Source organism: Mauremys reevesii, linkage group 10, assembly GCF_016161935.1.
Source record: "Mauremys reevesii isolate NIE-2019 linkage group 10, ASM1616193v1, whole genome shotgun sequence".
Taxonomy (NCBI): domain Eukaryota; kingdom Metazoa; phylum Chordata; order Testudines; family Geoemydidae; genus Mauremys; species Mauremys reevesii.
The window spans coordinates 29660494-29679824 of record NC_052632.1 but is presented as its reverse complement, the minus strand read 5'-3'; the positions used below and the strand labels follow the sequence as shown (position 1 = coordinate 29679824).

General features: G+C 38.1%; 1 protein-coding gene across 1 annotated transcript in view; it reads left to right on the top strand.

Moving 5' to 3' along the window:
* Positions 1-11630, top strand: part of TRPM1 (transient receptor potential cation channel subfamily M member 1) — a 130146-nt gene extending 118516 nt beyond the window's left edge. The window contains exons 24-26 of the mRNA XM_039490939.1: positions 1648-1850; positions 3032-3164; positions 7572-11630. Of these exons, the coding sequence (XP_039346873.1) occupies positions 1648-1850; positions 3032-3164; positions 7572-8862 (1627 nt within the window). The 3' untranslated portion in view covers positions 8863-11630. The remainder of the gene's footprint in view (positions 1-1647; positions 1851-3031; positions 3165-7571) is intronic.
* Positions 11631-19331: the final 7701 nt, after the last annotated feature.

Sequence of the window (19331 nt, the reverse complement as noted above, 5' to 3'; positions counted from 1 at the left end):
GCATAATGGCAGATGATAATATTCAGCCAGAGAACACTTGCAATGGAGAAGATAGTAGAATTAAAGCCAAATTGGCCAGTATCAATGGTAATATAAATGCACATATTCCTAGCCATAAGAAACTATGACATTCGTGTTTTATTGTAGTCATGTTTTAATTACTTTCACAAAACAGTATGTAAGAATTTTAAAACACAGCAAGTCAGAAAAGAAATGGTTAGAATTTTTTTTTAAAGGAAGTGCTTATATAACCTTTGATGGTTTAGGAAAAATAGAGTATTTGGGGACACTAAAATAGCTTGAAAAGTTTCACATCACATTCAGAACTGCATGACTTGCTTCCAGTTGATATAAGAGAGTCTATTATTAGTCTCTGGGTCTAGCACTGTCCCTTTTCTACCCCTCCAAATCCACTGAACTCCTAAATATTTTCTTTTAACAACACACCTGGTTTGATGGCAAAAATGAAAATCTTTGGCTTCTAAGAACAGCTCTTTGCAAGTATCTGTGTTCTGTTCCGAAGTGGAGAAGTTTGTATGAATTGAAGTTTGAACTGAGGACATTTTGTGATTGCTTTAGAAAAAAGTCTGCTGTTTAGGTCAAGCTGATCAGGATATGCCTTGTGAAGCTTCTGAGTTTTATTATACAAAATACCTTTCATGCGTTTAATACTCTGTGTAACATCAAACACTGGGATGTGTTATTAGCAGCACTTTGTTTATAACCATGCTTCAAAATAGGAGTGTGATGTATATATTTTTGCAGAGCTTATTTTTCTCCATGACTGCTGAGAGGTTTTATATACTGGGGCAAATATTCTAAAATGGCAGACCTCCCAATGGAAGTGCAGGAATGTGTCCTGGAAGATGCAAGCTCTGTGCTCTTTTTTTAAAGAGCTCTGGCTGTCAGCCCCAGGTAGCTGGGTCTTGTGTGGAAGGACCATGCATATGCAGGAGACAGGGATAAAGGGTCCCCATCCCCCCAGGCAGCCCAGGCTCAGGCCCTCGTTCCCTTCCTCCCTGCCCCAATCCCTCACCAGGAGGTGGTGGGTCTCCGGCCATCAACTGCAGTACAGAACAGAAGTAAGAGTGGCAATGGGGCACTAAGTCTGCTGTAAAAAGTGATATTGATGAATATCAACTTTCACATTGCCACCCTTACTTGTGAGCTGCTGCTGGCATGGCACTGCATTCAGAGCTGAGCATCCACCCAGCAGCCGCTGCTTTCTGCTCTGCCTTCAGAGCTGGGTGACGGAATATGTATTTGTGCGGGGGGAGGAGGGCACATAAACGACTACAGACACAAAGAAAGGGGGCCGATCAAATAAGTTTTTGAGAACCACTGTTCTAAAAGGATAGCCTTCTGTGGAGGAGTCTGCTGCTGTTCTACCACAGTCAAAAGGATAGTTAAATTATCAGTTCAACTTAATCAGCAGTCTTAACAGTCTCTTCCAACTAGAGCCTCCAGGCTTTATAATAACTGCTGAAATGATTGGCTACACAACTCAGCAATTCATGTCAAATTATTGTATCTGAACTCAGACTGCTATTTAATATCCTTTGTATTTTTAATTGCATGCTTGTTTATGGCAAAGGATCATCAGAACCTAATGGAAAACAATACACCTAACAATAACCTCTCTTGCAGCAATACCTTCTTTGAAGTGAAGTCCATATCCAACCAAGTTTGGAAATTCCAGCGATATCAGCTGATCATGACATTCCATGACAGACCTGTCCTACCTCCACCTATGATCATCTTCAGCCACCTCTACATAATCATCATCCGCCTTTGCTGTCGCTGTAGGAAGAAACAAGAAGGGGACCAGGATGAGCGTGACCGGGGACTGAGTATGTGAAGGATTCTGTGTTTTAAATAGAGCTCTTTATATCATTTTAAACACAAAGCAGCCATTTATCCAGTGCTAATTGCCATTCATTTTCTTCACCTTGGCCATTGGCGGTATTAGTAAAAATCAGTATGTGACAACACTTGCATCAAACTAATAAATTCATAGAGGTCTCCAGGGTCCTGAGTCCACAGAATATGATGCTGCACTGCTGCTGCCAATCTTCCTTAGCATTTTTTTTTAAATTGCTGACCCTATAGTCTTGGCATCTGTTTAGTCCAGGTTAACCAAATTATAATGAAGGCCACCCAGTGGGAGGTAATGGAGGTCATTCACAAAGAAATTGAGGGGATACAGGGATTATGGTTTCTAATCTTATCTGTCACATTGACTTCTCTCTTGCCTTTAACAGTTCATGTATGACACTATTGTGCCTCAGTTTCCCTACATATAATAATACCTACCTATCTCACAGGAGCAATGTGAAGATTAGTTATTATCTGTAAAATACTTTGAAGATGGAAGTGCCCTGAAATTGTTACTTTTAACATAATAATAATTAAGAAGAAAAAACGGATTTAATCAAACAAATGTTAGCATTCATGTAGTATTTTTACCTTTTCTGGTTTCTGTTTTTCATGGGAAATATATTTTGTAGGTATTTATATTTTTGTTACATATGCCCCTGATGCAAAAGAGTTACATATATGACACCCCTGAAAACAATATGAAGCATTCCCAAGGGGTTTTTTCTCTCATTTATTTTTCCTTTTTTTTTAAAAAAAAAAATTGCAATTTTTTGAAAAGTCCTTACCCAAAGTCTGTCAGTGGAACAGACTGACCCATTGGATTTAATCTATTGAATGTGATGACATCCCTTTTTAGACAGAGGTTAAAAAACAAGACTCATCTAAACGAGCAATCAGATTGACTGAGTAAGGTAACATTGCGCTCAGGACTTTGGCTAAGTGCTGGTTGCCTGTTTACAAAATAGCCTGTTTATTAAGTGTCCAAGCAAAGATTGCAGAAACAAAACCTTCAGTTCCTTCCCCTGTCTCCCCCCAACCCCCGCCTCCCCAATATCCAAAATGCCCTACAAAATCAAAACCCACTTGTTTTATTGGATTTAAAATTATATGAACCTTGGGCAATTCAACTAATACATTTTACAATTTTATGCAGAATTGTTTCTGAATGATGAAGAGCTGAAGAAATTGTATGAATTTGAAGAGCAATGTGTTGAGGAATATTTTCAGGAAAAGGAGGATGAACAACAATCATCTAATGACGAACGTATCAGAGTCACATCTGAAAGGTAACTAGTGAAAACAAAAACCACCCTAACTTTACTAGTGATTAGAAAACTTCTTTTTCTGTTCATTAACACCTAGTGTTGGTCAAGCTATGTGATGTTTGTAGCCTCAAAAAAATGCAGCAAAAGTTTCTATGCTTATCTTAACCATACCTAACAATCTGGCTCCAAAATTGAATCTCTCACAAGAGCAGGTTTTCTCATGAGAACTCTAGCACTGTTTGCTTCTGTGTGGTCTGGGTATACTGCAAGAGCCTTGCCCACATTTTACTTCTACACTTCCTCTCCCTTCCCCCTCACCCCCCGCCTCAACTGTGTGAAGTTCAGAGATGTTTTCTCTACTTGTTTAACAAATGACGACTCGCTCGCTTTCCAACAGATTGCCCTATTGTAATAGAGTGGAATCAAATGACAAGAGCAGTGAGATAGGACGGGAGAAGTATGTTCTAGTGGTCTGCATGTCGGGTCTGGACACCCAGAACTCTTGAATTCTAATCTCAGATCTGGTAAAGATTCCCTCTGAGGTCTTGGGCAAATCATTTAACCTCTCTCTCAGCTTCCCCATCTGTAAATAGCAATCATACCTATGTGTACCTCACTGAGGTGTTGGGAGGCTTAGGTAATATTTGTACATGTGAAGACCTAACCAGTAGCAGTATATGTCCCTATTACTAGGTCGTCTAATCAACAACCCTGCTCTGGCAGGGTTTTTCCCTACAGAATGTTTTCACATGTTCTACCTACTCCAGTGGCAGTTTTAAAATAACTCAAATGATGGGCCTTCTATTATTCCCTTGGATGATTATTCCACAAAATAAGAAATCTTGCTATTGAGAAAATGATATCTGATATTCAGTCTACATATTCCTTTACCCTGTTGCATACTCACTAATCCCTAGTTATAGCCCCACCCTAAGTACCATCCTAAATTATTCTATTCCTGCTGGTTTTTACACCTTTAGAATAATAATAGCCAAATATAATAATCCTCTCAGTCATCATTTAGCCAAGTTATAACATTTACCATGTGCAAATAGTCAGTGTGACTGTGATAGCAAAGGGAATACCTGCAATGCCACAGTAATGGTAATTAACTCAGAGCAGTAGATGTCAACACTTTAATGGTGACCACTCTATCCATATATTTCTTTTAAGAAATCCTCACAAATCAGTGCCACTGTTATCCGGGGTTTTCAGAACCCAAAATGGTGGTGACTTAACCCATTTTCTGCAGGCAGTGTCAGGAATAAATCAATGGGGACACAGCTCCTCCGTCTGATGAATGATTAGTACAAACAAGATGCTTTCACCCAAAGCTCCTTCTTTACTGAGTCTCAAGCACATGCCATGGCAATAGTTTTAGAGCACCCCAAACATAGATACCCAAAGTCTGAGATGGTTTCAAGTGCTCAACAGCCAGGCGTCCGGGGGTCCTTCTTCCATCCAGCTGCTGAGGAAAAGATGTCAGTCACTGCTCGAAGAAAAGCTCCTTGAACTGCTCCAAAGTGTATTCTTTTACTTAATCTTTTATAGCTACCTTAAATAAAGCACATAATTCTTAGTGACTCCTAGTGGGTCACCAGTTCTCCTAGCTTCAGCAAATTGCTCATTATCCCTTATCAGCAAAGCATTTCTAGTCATAACAACAATAAAACTTCTGTGTCAGGGGCACTCAAAACCAAGGTCGGCTATCCAAACACCCTCTTCCATTCTTATGGTTCATTAACTCTCTGACCCATCCTCTTATTCTGATTAGCAAAACCGCAATCATGCACCTATCTGGCTTGGCCTCTCAGACTCCTAACAATTATTCTTAACTGTGTGGTATTTGGTTTTTCAGCTAATAGTGGCTGGACACACACAATGGCTGCAGTTACGTCAAGTTTAATCCTCCCACAACACCACTACCATTTAAATGTCTTTCTCTGAATTCTTTAACATCTTTCTGATTTGGAGGTGTTGTGAACATCAAGTAGTGTCTATGTGCAGTCTGGGAGTCAGAGAGTAAATGAAGTGTGTGTGTGTGTGTGTGTGTGTGTGTGTGTGTAATTTCTACGGCACTGTTTATGCCATGGCAATTTGTCAAAATCAGGGCTATTGTGACAGCGAATAGAGTAGAACCAACATGCTTCTCTGATTCATTATAGGACATGGTCACAAAGTAGATCTGCATATTTCTCATGGCTTCTTGCTCCAGATGCTCCACCAGTTTTTGTATGTGAGAGCAAAAGAATGTTAATTTACTTCCACGGTTGATTTGCTAGTATGTGATCTCTAATCACATCCCAGTGTGTAGTTTTTATATCCAGTCTTCCTGCACTGTAACTTCCATTATGTGATAAATTATATAAGAAAATGGAAAGAATTTTTAAATAGATTTTTCAAATGATTCTACTGTTTGCAAATCTCATACATAATTGGAAAGTAGAAATAAAAGGCTAAAGTAGTGCACAATTCCATAAACTCCGGAGTACATTCTCTTTCATGCAGCAACCGAATGTGTTTTTCACCATTATCTTGATCTTATATCACGTCAACATTTGAATCTGTCATTAGAAAATACTTCCCATATAATTAATAGAGTTCCTTACAGAGAAGAATGACTATTATACATGAAGAGGTTGTCATGTGTGGAAAGAAATATAAAAACATGCTTACCTCAAGGCTGACATGACTTGTACTTGCCTGGACACTTAATAACTAACGGGAGAGAGAGCTTAAATTTCCATTTTGTATAGAGTAATGAGCATAGCTCAATAGAAAGTGCAAAATCTTTCAATAACATGAATCAGATAAATGAACTGCTTTAGTGTACAAATGGAGCTGATAAAATTATTTTAGAAAGTTCTTTGTTCAGATTGTTTTGGAAACTAGATCTGATTTCTGCAAATTTATTCATAAGCATTCACTGAATAACATGCAAATATACTTCAACCCAAGGATAGTTTTGGATACTATTCACTTTCACTATTAATTGTGGTGTGTGATTGGTCAACTGGGTCACAGTGGGTACTGTTTCTGCCAGGGGTGGCTCTAGGCATTCTGCCACCCCAAGCATGGCAGGCAGGCTGCCTTCGGGTCCGCCGCGAGACCAGCGGACCCTCCGCAGGCATGCCGCCAAAGTGCCAGCAGAGTGCCCCCCGCGGCTTGCCGCCCCAAGCGCGCGCTGGTTTCTGCTTCATGAATGGATGTCTGACAGTTTTTAAACAGAAGACTAAAGAACGGCAATAGTATATAATATGTTTCCATTATGAATGTTTGGATGAATAACAATTGGTGTTAGCATTTGTGAAACTTCAAGCGTTCTCAGATATTTTCATGAATATCCTGTGGCCATCCCAATACCCATGAACAGTAAATTATTGGAGTGGGATGGATCTGAGATAAGGCAATAAGAAATGAAACGGGTTCACAGCAAGAGAATCTGATGTTAAAACTCCTTGCTCAAAGTAAGAGACTATCCAAAACTCTCTTTGGGATTTTGGCATTCATTTATGGCAGGATTCTGCATTCTTTGCACCCCAGAAAACCCTACTGGCTTTGGTGCAAATTAAGATGTCAAAAAGTAAATGATTGATTAGTTTTATCAAGAACTTCAGCATCTTGCATCGTTGATTTTTTTTTCAAGTTTTGGGGAACAAATAATTTGGTATAATGTAATTTTAAAAGAAAGTTATTCATGTTCCACATTTGCAATATTAAGTTCTGTGTAATTTCATATAAGTTCCCTTTTTTAAATAAAAGGTATCGACCTCCAGCTGTAAACTGAGAAGTTTTCAGCTTTCTCCTCAAGAAGTTCTGAAAGTCTTTCCACAATAATTAAATGGCAGAATAGGTTTAACAAGATAATGATTGATACTCAAAATCAAATATGACATATCTTTTCTTAAACAAAAAGGGGTATGGGGTAGAAAACAGAAATGACTAGACAGTAATATACCAAATATTGTGACATTGTAGTGTAGCTATAAGCCAGGTTTTCAACAGTTTACATATATATATTCAATACTTCCACTGTTGGAAAATCACAATATAGTAGAGTGTATTACACAAACCTTTGTACAAAATGGGGAGAAGTTTGTGCATTAGAAGAGTGAACTGTTCCTTATATTGTAAAATTCTCCGCTATTCAGAGGGCCAACACAAGACTTAAGCAATACTTAAGTTCTGTTTTGAAAGCTTAAGTGGGACTTAGGGGCTGCAGAAATCTTGTTTTGGCTTTCTGCTCAGGAGCAAATTTCACCCCGTATGTGAAAATTGCACATTCAGCACATCTGACCTTTGACATAGTTATTAGTAAGGAACGTGTATGGTGCAAAATTCAACTCTAACATCACTCAGCAGAAATTAATGTGTTACTTGAAAACATTCTATGGTATATTTAATTAATCTTATTCTTATACTCCATAGAGTGGAAAACATGTCTATGAGGTTAGAAGAAGTGAATGAAAGAGAACATTTTATGAAAGCTTCTCTTCAGACAGTTGACCTTCGACTTTCTCAACTAGAGGAGCTATCTGGTCGGATGGTGAATGCCCTCGAAAAGCTGGTGGGTATTGACAAATCCGAGCTGACGCATACACGCTCAGGAGCTTCTTCTGAATGTGATGCCACTTACCTCCTGAGGCAAAGCAGTGTCAACAGCTCTGATGGCTACAGCATGTACAGATACCATGTCAGTGGTGATGAGTTAACATTTGATGATAGCACCACCCCAATGTCACCAGCCATGGCATTGCGCAAAAAAGCCTATTATTTTGGTACGAAAGAAGAGAAAGATTGTGCAGACTCAAAGATGCAGCTGGTTCCAGAACGTCAGGGTAGTCTTCGCTATATCTCCAGTGCTAATACAGTTGCCACTACAGATTACAATAAATCTACATTAGAAATTGCACCTAATGTCACTAGACCCCGATCGGATTCAGATGTTTGTGTTTCATCTGATGACAAGCAAGGGATTTCCAAGAGTGATGAAACAATTCCCCAAAGCATAAAGCAAACAGATATTGTTATGAATGGACAGTCAGTCACAAGACCAGATTTTCAGAACACTCATTTAACAGTAGAAAGGACCAAGTTAGAAGCTACTATTTCTTATCCCTTGGACAAGTCTAAGGCAATGCGCTATTACCCTGCTGAAGCTTTCAATGCTTGTCAAACAACCATGCTAAAGTCAAGGAGCTTTATATTTGCACATGGAGGGAAACTGGTTGGAGGGGTCAACAACTGGACCACAGAATATAACACCATAATGGATCAAGTGTGCCCTTCCACAGTTGAACAGTGGACTAGTGAGTGGAAATACCAAGTTGAACAGAAACTTTCTAATGAACCTAGTCCAGAATATCCTGGTGAGTCTGAAGCAGAAAGGCAAGCAGAGCAGAAACAGTTACTGACAGATACAGAAGATGACAGCGATGTTGGCGAAGCAGGTGTCAGTGCCTCTCATACTTCTACACCCGTCACCGACAGGACTGAGACAGAAAACTTACTGTCAGTAAAGCCAGACAGGACTGATAGATTCCCATCTGTACGATCAAAGAGTTTACACAGCCATTCTCGGAAAGCCAAGTCCATTAAGGACAAATTAAATAGACCAGGACACGCCAGCAGTGTAACTAATCTAGTGGTGGCCTGTGGCAGTGCAACAGAAGAAAAAAAAGCTAAGCAAGAGAACACTTCCACAGAAACTGAGTGCTAAGATGGTTCACAGTCCTTGTGGCAGTGATGGTCAAGAATTTGTTTGGATTAGTTTAACAAATATACCACACTGAACAGAAATGTTTGAAAATGTAATTCCTAAAAAATCTTGCATTTACTGATTTTCTGTATTTTTAATTCTGTAGAAATGTTAATGCCCTGTTCTCAAACAAACGCTTTGTGATTTGGGTGAAAGGAAGACATGCGCTTTAGGGGTGGATGTAAGGCTAGGTATGATAAGAAAATGCCAAGTGGTCCAGACCTTTCTGGGGTCTGTTGGTCTTCCACATTCATTTATTGAATGAGTCTTTATTAGAGCTGGTTGAAAACTGGAAAATATTTTCATAAAAAATTGACAAAATTCTCTCCCTTTTTTTTCATTGGAAAGCTGCTAAATTCAAACTTTTTGGACTAGCTTTATCTTCACATGTGCACCTGATTTCCTTATGGATGTAGTCTTTTTCTTCTTTAAAGTACTGAATGCAAAGGAAAGTTTTGCAATCTCCTTGATTTCACGGATACCTTTTAGTTAAATTACCAAGGAATGCACATCAGAAATGATTTTCAGTCAATAAAATAGACATAAACTGAGTTAAAACAAAACAAAAAAATGCAGGTTTCTCCAAGAACAGCAGGACTTGGAAGCCATCATTTTGGTCTAGTACCAAAATATTTCACTTGTCTTTGAACATGGGTGATGGCATCTTGTTTTCTGTTACTTTGAGTAGTATCCTCCTTAGCATGCATGCATATGCATATACACACACACACACACTCTCTCTCTCTCTCTTTCTCTCTCTCTCTCTGTCAAAACTAATTGCCTTAAGCTGGGCATCATACTGGAAATACTGCTTTCTGGAGGCGCTGTTTTGGGAACTACATATATTTTTAACTGGCAGTGTTCATTGTTTCAAAACACTTAGTGGGGATTGAAGTGGGAAAATGAGAGTCCAAGACCTGCATCAGTGGCTTGCATCACCAGAGGTTACAGTGGAGCCTCGTAATAAATGGAATTTGCTTTATTTAAATAAATAAGTACAACTGTAAAATGAGTGACAAGTACTGATAAAGTACATACACACCTTTATTCCAAACAAATCTAATGCAACAAACCTTTCTTCCTTCAGGAATTTCATTTTGATGACAACTGGGGAGCACAAGTGGCAGGCACTAAAACACCTGAAGCTTGTTTTTAGGTGCTTCAAAACCATGATAAATTTTTTGTTGGTCATATTTTCTATATTTTCCTCCTCTTGTGAAAATACAACCTGAACAGCCACTTCGGTTTTATTAGTGTGAATCCCACCTGTCTCTTTTGAACATTTCTTGTATAGGAGATCAGGTGGTTTTCCCTCAAAATCTATAAAAATTTAAATCCCCCTAAATGAGGGGGGATTTACAAAATTTGAATTTACAAAACAATTTACATAGGGAAAACAAACTCCACAAAATAGGCTCTGCTCCTCCCTTTTATCTTCCATGAAGGGGGCCTAAATTTCACAATTTATAGTCAATATTTTCCCAACTCACATCTTTCAAATGTAGAGTCGTCATTCAAAGGTATTGCAAAGTGCAGTACTAAAATGTACTTGTTTCTGGCAATTTTGTTGGTGATGTTATATTTTGATTACATAGTTCTTATTTGTTACTTTCCAGGACTACTTTTCTAAAATATTCAAGGCAGCCCCCTTATTGTAGGGCAAATGCACCATTTAACAGATAAGAAAGAAAACAAGCTAACTGACTTACAAAGTTATTTTCCTTTCAGACTGCTGTTCAAAGGTTTACATTCAAGTCCTGCTGTTAGTAACCAGGATTTTTACATGCACTATTTTGAAATTGTAGAGTTTAATATGTATTTTCTTCCATCATCAGATCCACTGTAGCATGGGGCCTAGTATTTACAATGAAAACTCTACTACAATATTTGAAAAAGAAAGGAGGGGTGGTGTGTGGGTATGGGTGTGTGTGTACGTGTATGTGTCAAGATTCTAGTAAGGTGTTGGCTGCCTCATGTTTTTGTCATTAGTATCAAATATCTCCATCTAAAACATGTTCCTATACTATACAGTGCTGCTAAACTTAAATGAAATGGACAGTTATAGAAGTTCATTCTTCACGAACTACGGCACTTTTCCCTGACGTTGTTATTCAAAGGCTTGTCAATGTTATCGGTATCTGAAGACAGGATTTTTTTTTCATGAGGGCTTTTTTATTCAGTTTCTTAGAATTTGAGATTTGCTGTTGTAAAATGGAATGACATTTGATATTGTTGCACTTCTACACTGCTGTATGACAGTTTGATGCAATTTCATGGTGTTTTTATATGTGTAGTTAAAATATTTGTTCTAATTTGCAGATGCCTTTTATTATTTGCCTGTACACTCTTGCCGGAAACTGATTCATCAGCAAACTCAAAAGAGAGAAAGGTTTTCAGCATTTTTCCTAAATGAGCAGTATCCATTTCAGTATGCAGTACAGTATGTTGCATGCATTTTGTTGTAACAGCTTTATAAATTGTGTTAAACCATGTTTTATTTGCCCAGAGTCACTTTCTATTTTAAATTATTAATTTATCTCAAATTAACCATTGAATTAGACTAACATGGAACTCTCTTAAATGACTTTTTAACTTATTTTCTTTGTGTACAAATAACCAGTTATATTAGCTCTAGGAACAATACCAAAAAGATATGAAATAATAAATATAATGTAACAAATTTGTCACTGTAAGGATACTGAAAACACTGCAGCCTGTCTGTTCTTTTTTTACAGAATACATGAAGTAAATGTTTTCCAAAGCAAAATTTCAGTTAATGGTTTCCAGTAATTTTAACTTAGATGGGATTCTATGGAGTGATACCTTTATAAGGCCTTGATCCTGCAATCCTAGTGAATATATAAATAAATGTTGGCTTCTTTTTATTTGCCTTCTTGTTCATGTTTTCAAGCTTTTTTTCCTCCACAACCATGAGGGCTAGAAACTTTTTTTTAAACAATGTGACTGAGAATTTCAGGTTTCGTGACTCCAGGAGCTTTAGGAAAAACACCAAATATCATCAGATTCATAATTAAATCAAGAGAGTTGGCAATGCTTGTTCAGTCGGGCCATATCTTGAGATGGTGCACAGGCACTCAGGAATCCAGCTTGACTGGCACTTAAGATCTAAGGGGATCAAATCTGATAATGAATCAGTGAAACTCAATAGCTGGAGCTGGTTTGAAAATGGGAATTTCTTTTCACTAAATGTGGACATTTTGGTTTTCATTTGAATTCAAAACAATGTTTCCACCACAAGGAATTCTAAAAAAAACCTCTCCTGTTTCAGAACAATCAAAATGGACTATTTTTGAAAAATGCAGGGGGGCTGGCAAGGCCAGCAGGCAGCATGAAATTTGGGGGGCTGAGGAGCTTGCCAGCCAAGCTGCTGGGGAGCAGAGGATGCAGGAGCAAATGGAGAGACAGACGGGCTCTCTGGAAACTGGCCTAGTTTTGTCAAAAATGTTGACAGAATTGACACAATGAACATTTTGATTCCATCAAATCAGCATTTTCCAATGGAGAACTTCTCCAGTGCAAAAATTTTCAGTAGCCTTTAAACCTCATGATCCTCTGCTGAACAGGTCATTTTTTCAGAGTAGAACTGCAGTATAAAATTGGTTTCAATCTATTCTGTAATAGACGTTTGTCCGCATCATAAAACCATTATACATAAGAAATAAAATTGCATTTGTAATTTCATCTGAAGAGGGCTAATGCTGAAACAAAATGCTGTTGCAGATCTGATGTGATATGAATTAGTTGTAATTTTTAATGATATGGAGGCACTGGTTGATAAATGCAATTTCAGGCGTGTGTGTGTGTGTGTGTTGTTGCTGTTGTGCTTTTTTGGCAATTTGGAAGAAGGGCTGCATGCTAAAGTTTCATTTTTTACCTTTATATTTTTTTTAATTCTAGTAGCCTCGCTCACATAATGGACTCGTGTAATAACACAACATTGTGTACAGTTTACATGCAATGGAGAAAAAAATATTTTTAAGGAAACCAAATTTAAATGCAAGCTTCCACGGGCTAGAACATGATACACTTCCTTAGAGTCAGACCTTAACTTCTCAAATAATCCAATTGATTTCAATGCGTCTGCTCAGTGTAGATAAGAGTATAGGGAGAATATTTATTTGATTAAGGAAAAATACTTTGACAGTTTCTGTTAGAAAGAGAAGGCTATGACAATGTATCATCCCTTAACAGACAGCTTCAAATTAACAAGATAAACAATAATCATTGCAGACACACCATGATATAGATACACAGTGACAGGACACAAACAGGACTTGCATATATAAGGGCAAAACTGTCATGTTAGATTACAAAATCATAATCTATCACCTGTAAAAGACAGAAACATTTGTAATTAAGCAGTCTGTCAAATTGTGTTCATGTTACGTGACTTCATCGTAACCGGTAACCTAATCAAACTGGGAATCAAGCCAAGAGTTTGTGTTGGGAATCTCTCTCCCTCTTTTTTGTTTTTGTTTGTCTTTTTTAAAAGCAAAATTGTGACCATCTTGAAGGATGAAGAAAAGATGGTTGCAACAAGTTGTTGAAGTATTTTGTCCCTTTGGGTCAACCTCATTCATGAGAACAACCCTCTGAAAAATCTGTCTCATCTTTGAATTTACCTTCACTGACCTTTTTGAATGTTAATAGAGTGCTTTCAGTGCAGAATACAGAAGAGACAAGCTGCACCATTTCTCACGTAACAAACTCACCAGGGATTTTAGCTTATAAAACAGGATCTGTCTCCAGTAGAAAAGCAGAAAAAGATTTGTAGAGGTGCTCTCTGGAACTGCCATGAAAAGAGTATCACAACAGCAAGAGCTTTTGCAGATAAATGTACTCTATTAGAATAAAGCAACAGAGTCCTGTGGCACCTTTAAGACTAACAGATGTATTGGAGCATAAGCTTTTGTGGGGGAATACCCACGTCACCCACGAAAGCTTATACTCCAATACATCTGTTAGTCTGAAAGGTGCCACAGGACTCTGTTGCTTTTTACAGATCCAGACTAACATGGCTACCCCTCTGTCTCTTAGAACAGAAAGTTGTTGATTCCAGAAAGGATGCAGGGTAGAAATACTGCAAGAGATAATGACTTAACAGTGTCTTTAAAATGTTAAATAAAAACTTAAATGAGCAAGTACAGAATGAAATGTGGGGAATTTACTCTACGGTGCCCCTTGTAAGCTGCTCCATGAGATTTTAAAAATACAGGATTTTTTCCTTTTCAAACTCCACCACCAGAGCATGATGATCAAAGTTCTCTATTGATGTCAATTGGAATCTCAGCCCTTTATTTTAATACTCACAAAACCTGGGACCATGTTTTATGCCCAGATACTCCCATGCAACCCCATTAAGCTTAATGAGAACATAATTTGGTCATGGTACTAATGCTGGCTGCTATGTGCATCATGTGTCTTAATCTGGGTTTTTCCTAACAAGTTAACAAAATACAAGACAATCATGATTTTTAAGAGCTTTTGCTGCTATTGACTTAAATGCGAGCTCTGATACAGAACAATGGCAATATACAGAAATTACTTACCTTATGTAAAGTAGGTTAACAAACAGTTGCCAGATATTAGTAATTAGCTTGGCAGCTAATTGCCTGTGGATCTGAATACTTTTAGGCACCCAATTTAGGTTTTCGTAAAAGTAAAACTAAAATTAGAAATATGATCATAAATTAAAAATGATTTTTTATAATTTAATGTGTAGTTTGCAACCCAAACATTACACTATAATGTTATCTCTGTTCCAGCTTGATTGGGGGAGTAAACAAATGGCACAAACAATTAAAAATAAATGTAATTGTGTGGTGAAATTAGTTTTATTTTAAATAGTTACTAAACAGTGGCCCTTTAATAATACATCCATATCCATAAGTAATAAAATCAGTTAATCAGAATGACTGAATACACACTATTTATCATTGTCTGAGTTATGCAGATAAGTCATAGGTCTGCACCCTGATACCTGGCAGTTTCATTTCTATCTGCTGTCTCTTTTCCCTCAGCCTTTTCTGATGATTGATTGGCTCTTACTTTCTCAGTTTGGGGTTCCTGATGGTACAGCCTTTCCACTGCAGATGCCAAGTTCCTATACTGGATGATCACATGATCATTCCCATAGCATCCATATGTTTGCCAGCTAAGCAATTAATATTCAGCTTCTGGCTTTCCTGATAACCACCAAAGGCAGAATCAGAAGTTGTTGGTTTTTTTACTTTCAAAACCTTTAAATACTTTGCATTGTCACATAAGGATGAAACACAAAACATGAGTAAAATCTGTTTCTCATTATTTTTCCCATTGCTCCTTATTTGTCCATTAAGTTGTGTCAGACAGATGCTAGAGCAGACTTAACCAATCAGTAGAGTTCTTCATCCTGTGGTTGGACTCAAGCTATTTGCATTCTGTAGGTTACTGCAGCCAAACCTAGAACAAGGATCTTCATGACCAAACTCACTGAAGTCATGCTGTCTTGGAAGTTGTTCTTTGCATATCTTACATTTTGCACCATTCCCCGATATGAATCTCAGCCAAAGCAAAAAAGGAGGAGATAGACTTCACCAAAAGGGGAGTCTGCCAGTGCTTGCTAAAAAGAAGCAAAAGATGAACATTTTCCCAAAAGGCTCATGAATAATAGGAGCTGTATGAGATCAAACTCCAAACCAGAAACAGATACAAAACCACGATCTGCAGTTTGTAGCTTTTTACAATGTACAGAAAAATACAATTGTCCATTAAACAGAAATATTTTCCAGAGCTGTAATTAGGTTTCTTCTCTGTAACATTTTATTAATACATTCAGCACCCAAGTTCTGAAGGCACATATATTTGTATGCTGAGGTACTGGTGAGTGCATGGATCACCAAGCCTCTTTACCATCAGGTGTGAATATGCCCTTCACTTAACATGACTATCAGTACAAGTTAATCACAAACCCACCACCTAAGACAAAAGGGGTTGTGAACCCATCCAGGAATTTTGCATTGAGAGGGCAGTGGGGTTTTGCTGAATATTGTACTGTCTGGGTAGGGGGTCTTTGGGGGAAAAGGGGAGGCAGAGCAGACAAAAATGAGACTCAAAGGAAGGAAGAGAGCCAAGCACAGTGTGACCGTGGTGAAGCCTTGAGGAAGATTCTGGGTCTGGTACTACCTAAGAGGCTTGGGACTGTAAGCAAATAAGCTAGCACTCTGTTCATTTTTCTTTGCCTGTGTTCCTTGTAAATAAACAAGATTGCATCAAAGAAAATAACAGATGCCATCATCAATTTCTGCTTCCAACTGAAACATCCTCAGGGCCCAAAACTTTGATTAGCCAGTTGGGTCAAAAAAAGGGTAATAATATATTCTTATTGTATAGGCATAGAGAGAATTACAGGACAATTTAAAAATAAAAAGCTAACCTCCCTTTTCCATGTCACTTGACCTTTTGGGTTTGTGGGTACACAAAGTACAAAGATGGCTCAGTAACATGAATTGTGCCCACAAATAACTGCAAGAACAAAAGAGAAGCCAGGTTGAGGCTGGGGTCAAAAAGCCCGATTCTAACCTCATTAAGCTCAATTTCGTTGACTTCAATGGACTTTGGATCAGGGCCAAGGCCAGTCAAGAGCAGGAACCCTGCCTCTTAGTCCTTAGTTTTAAGCACTAGACAAGGTAAATTCCTCCATGAAAACATAAAGAGTGACAGGTTAACTGTACAGTAAAGAAGGCAGGCTCTCACTCCCCCCCCCCCCCCATGTGGGCTTTGTGTTTCCCTTTTGTGACTATGGGACAACAGCCAAATGACAACCAGTTGCATTTTACTACGTAACACCCAGTTGCCATTCCAACTCAGTCCACGATCATTTTTCTGGTTTGTCTACACGGAAAGTTACTGGCATAATTATACAAGTATTTATACTATAGCGGTATAACTTCCCATGTAGAGACACTTATTCTGGAATAAGAATATCTTTTTCTGCTTTAGTCTGTTGCTTTGGCAGCAGTATAAGCTAAACTGGAAAAAGCGTGTCCATATGGGAAGTTATACCAATAGAATTGTATCAGTAAATTTCCCCATGTAGACAAGTCCTTAATGGACTTGAGCCTGTAAGTTTCTCAGCGCTCTAACCCTGAGTCTATAAAGCACGTGCTTAGCTTTAAGCCTGTGAACAGGCCCATAATTTCAATGTTTAAGCATGTGCTTGCTGAATCAGGACCAGCATGTGCAGTACAGAGCTGTTTGAGCAAAATAAATTTTGTGCTCCCCTGTTAATACATGAGTTCTATATTTCTCTCTGTGTTCCCAAATGCTATATACATAAAGTACCACTGTAAAACTATTTAAATACCACCCTACAGCATTATGGATGAGGTACTGTATATTAGAAATATAGCTCAACTGTTGCATAAAATCTACATCAGAAAATCCATTTTTTTTCTTTTGGCCTATGATTTTAGCTAAAGATAGAATTCTGCTTGTGGATTTAGTTATCTCAATCCCCGTCGGATTACAATTAACTAGGAAATTACCCATGACGACTAAATCCTATCACACTTTGCAGGCCGACTTCAATGATATTTCTCACAGGAGTAAAGTTTTTTTTTTCATGTGCATAAGTGTTTGCTTAATTTTCCATCATCAAACCTCTTCTGGAAAGTATAAGCTGTCAGGGCTCACTGAGGGATAACATTCCCATTCATTGGTTCTGATTCAAGAAAGCACTTACGTGTATGCATATCTTTTTAAAATGAAGTACATGCCTAAAACACATGTACTTCACTAGGCTTAAAGCACTTTTTTAAGCACCCTTCCTGACTAAGTATATTTCTTGAATCAGGGCTATTGACTAGAGCTACTGTGACAGGAGCAGATATTTCTAAAACTGTGTTGATTTTACTAGTTTGAAACTATATTGATTTCTTTATTAATAAAGGGATACCATACAGAAAGCTATACTGAGATATATTTAGCTGTTTAAGGTAAAATTACACCAGTTTTCCTTTTAACGTTTTGCTTCAACAGTAAATAGTAATGATTTTGTTATGATTGTTAACTCATTGTTAAAGCAGGACAGGAAGCTCATTTATGAACTTGAATATTCAGCCCCACTAATGGAGCATTAAAAATAAAAGGCCTGGATTGTCCCCCCCAGGTCTGTTTGCAAAAATGACTCTTCATGAACAGAACTCCCACAGATTCTGTACCGAAGAGCATCAGCCATCTCCCTGGCACCATCTCTCCTTTGTGCCCTGCCAAGGGCACTCTTTAAGTGTGGGGTTACACAGAGAAAAGGATTGGAGACAGGCTAACTGGGGGTATGGATGAATTAAGGGCCCGGACAGCTAGCCACATATTGTTTCCCATCTAGCCTTGCAGAATTTGAGCAGAAAAGATAGTACAGCCAGCCTGGGACAGCATTATATTTTCTACATAGCTCCAACCACCCTAAATGGACAGATGCAGGAGAAGAATTCCTGGAGCTGTACTGTAGTCCAGGTTATAGGGTGGCTCTGGCCTCTTGTAGATTTTGGGGCAGGCCTTTGTGAACAAACTCCATACGCACACCCCCAACAGAAAAATATGAGGGTATCTACCAAGGTAATGCTTAAGATTTTCTCTCCCAGTACTCCTTCCAAACTACAGGGTCCAAAGTAAGCACATGAGCACCACCAGAGGAATTGAGTAAAATTATCTTCCCCGTAGGTGTGCACCACACCCAGGTTATGTTATGTTACAGACTATTGAGGTATGTTATATTTCTATGTGAGTGTTCATGTTTACTTTTTAATCTGGCCACAGCTATAAACCATTAATGATCTCTTTCTATTTCACTTAGGATTTTGTACAACTTTCTTTTTTTTATTAAATACAGAATATGTGAAAGACCACAATACATTCTCCAGTTGACATTGGTTGAGAAGGTGGCAGGGGAAGCAGTTAATCCAGAAGTTATTTCAATCAATTCATAGTGTGTAAAGCCTGGCAGTGTAACAAATAATCATCCCAGACCATCATTTAACTTTCTTCAGCCAGAACTGGTGTTGAGCTTTCATTGAAGTGTCACTTTCCAAGTGATGCAGCAACTATGCTGAATGCTCTAGTCAGGATTATTCTATTAAACATTAAAATCATTGTATTTATCATATTTGCTCACAGCCAAGTGCAAAGAGACAATAATTTGACAAAATGAGCACTTGATTGACTACAAACCAAAAACTCCTGAATTTTTTTTCCTGGCTCTGCTGTTTCCATGCTGTGTGGATCTCTCTCTCATTTTCACTATCGGAAATGGACAGAATACTCACTTAATAAAAGATGTGGATTAAATAGCTAATGTTTGTTCAGGCCCCTGAAAATGTTGCACTGTGCAACTAAGTATTACTGTGTGCTATGTTTACAGACAAAGCAGGTAC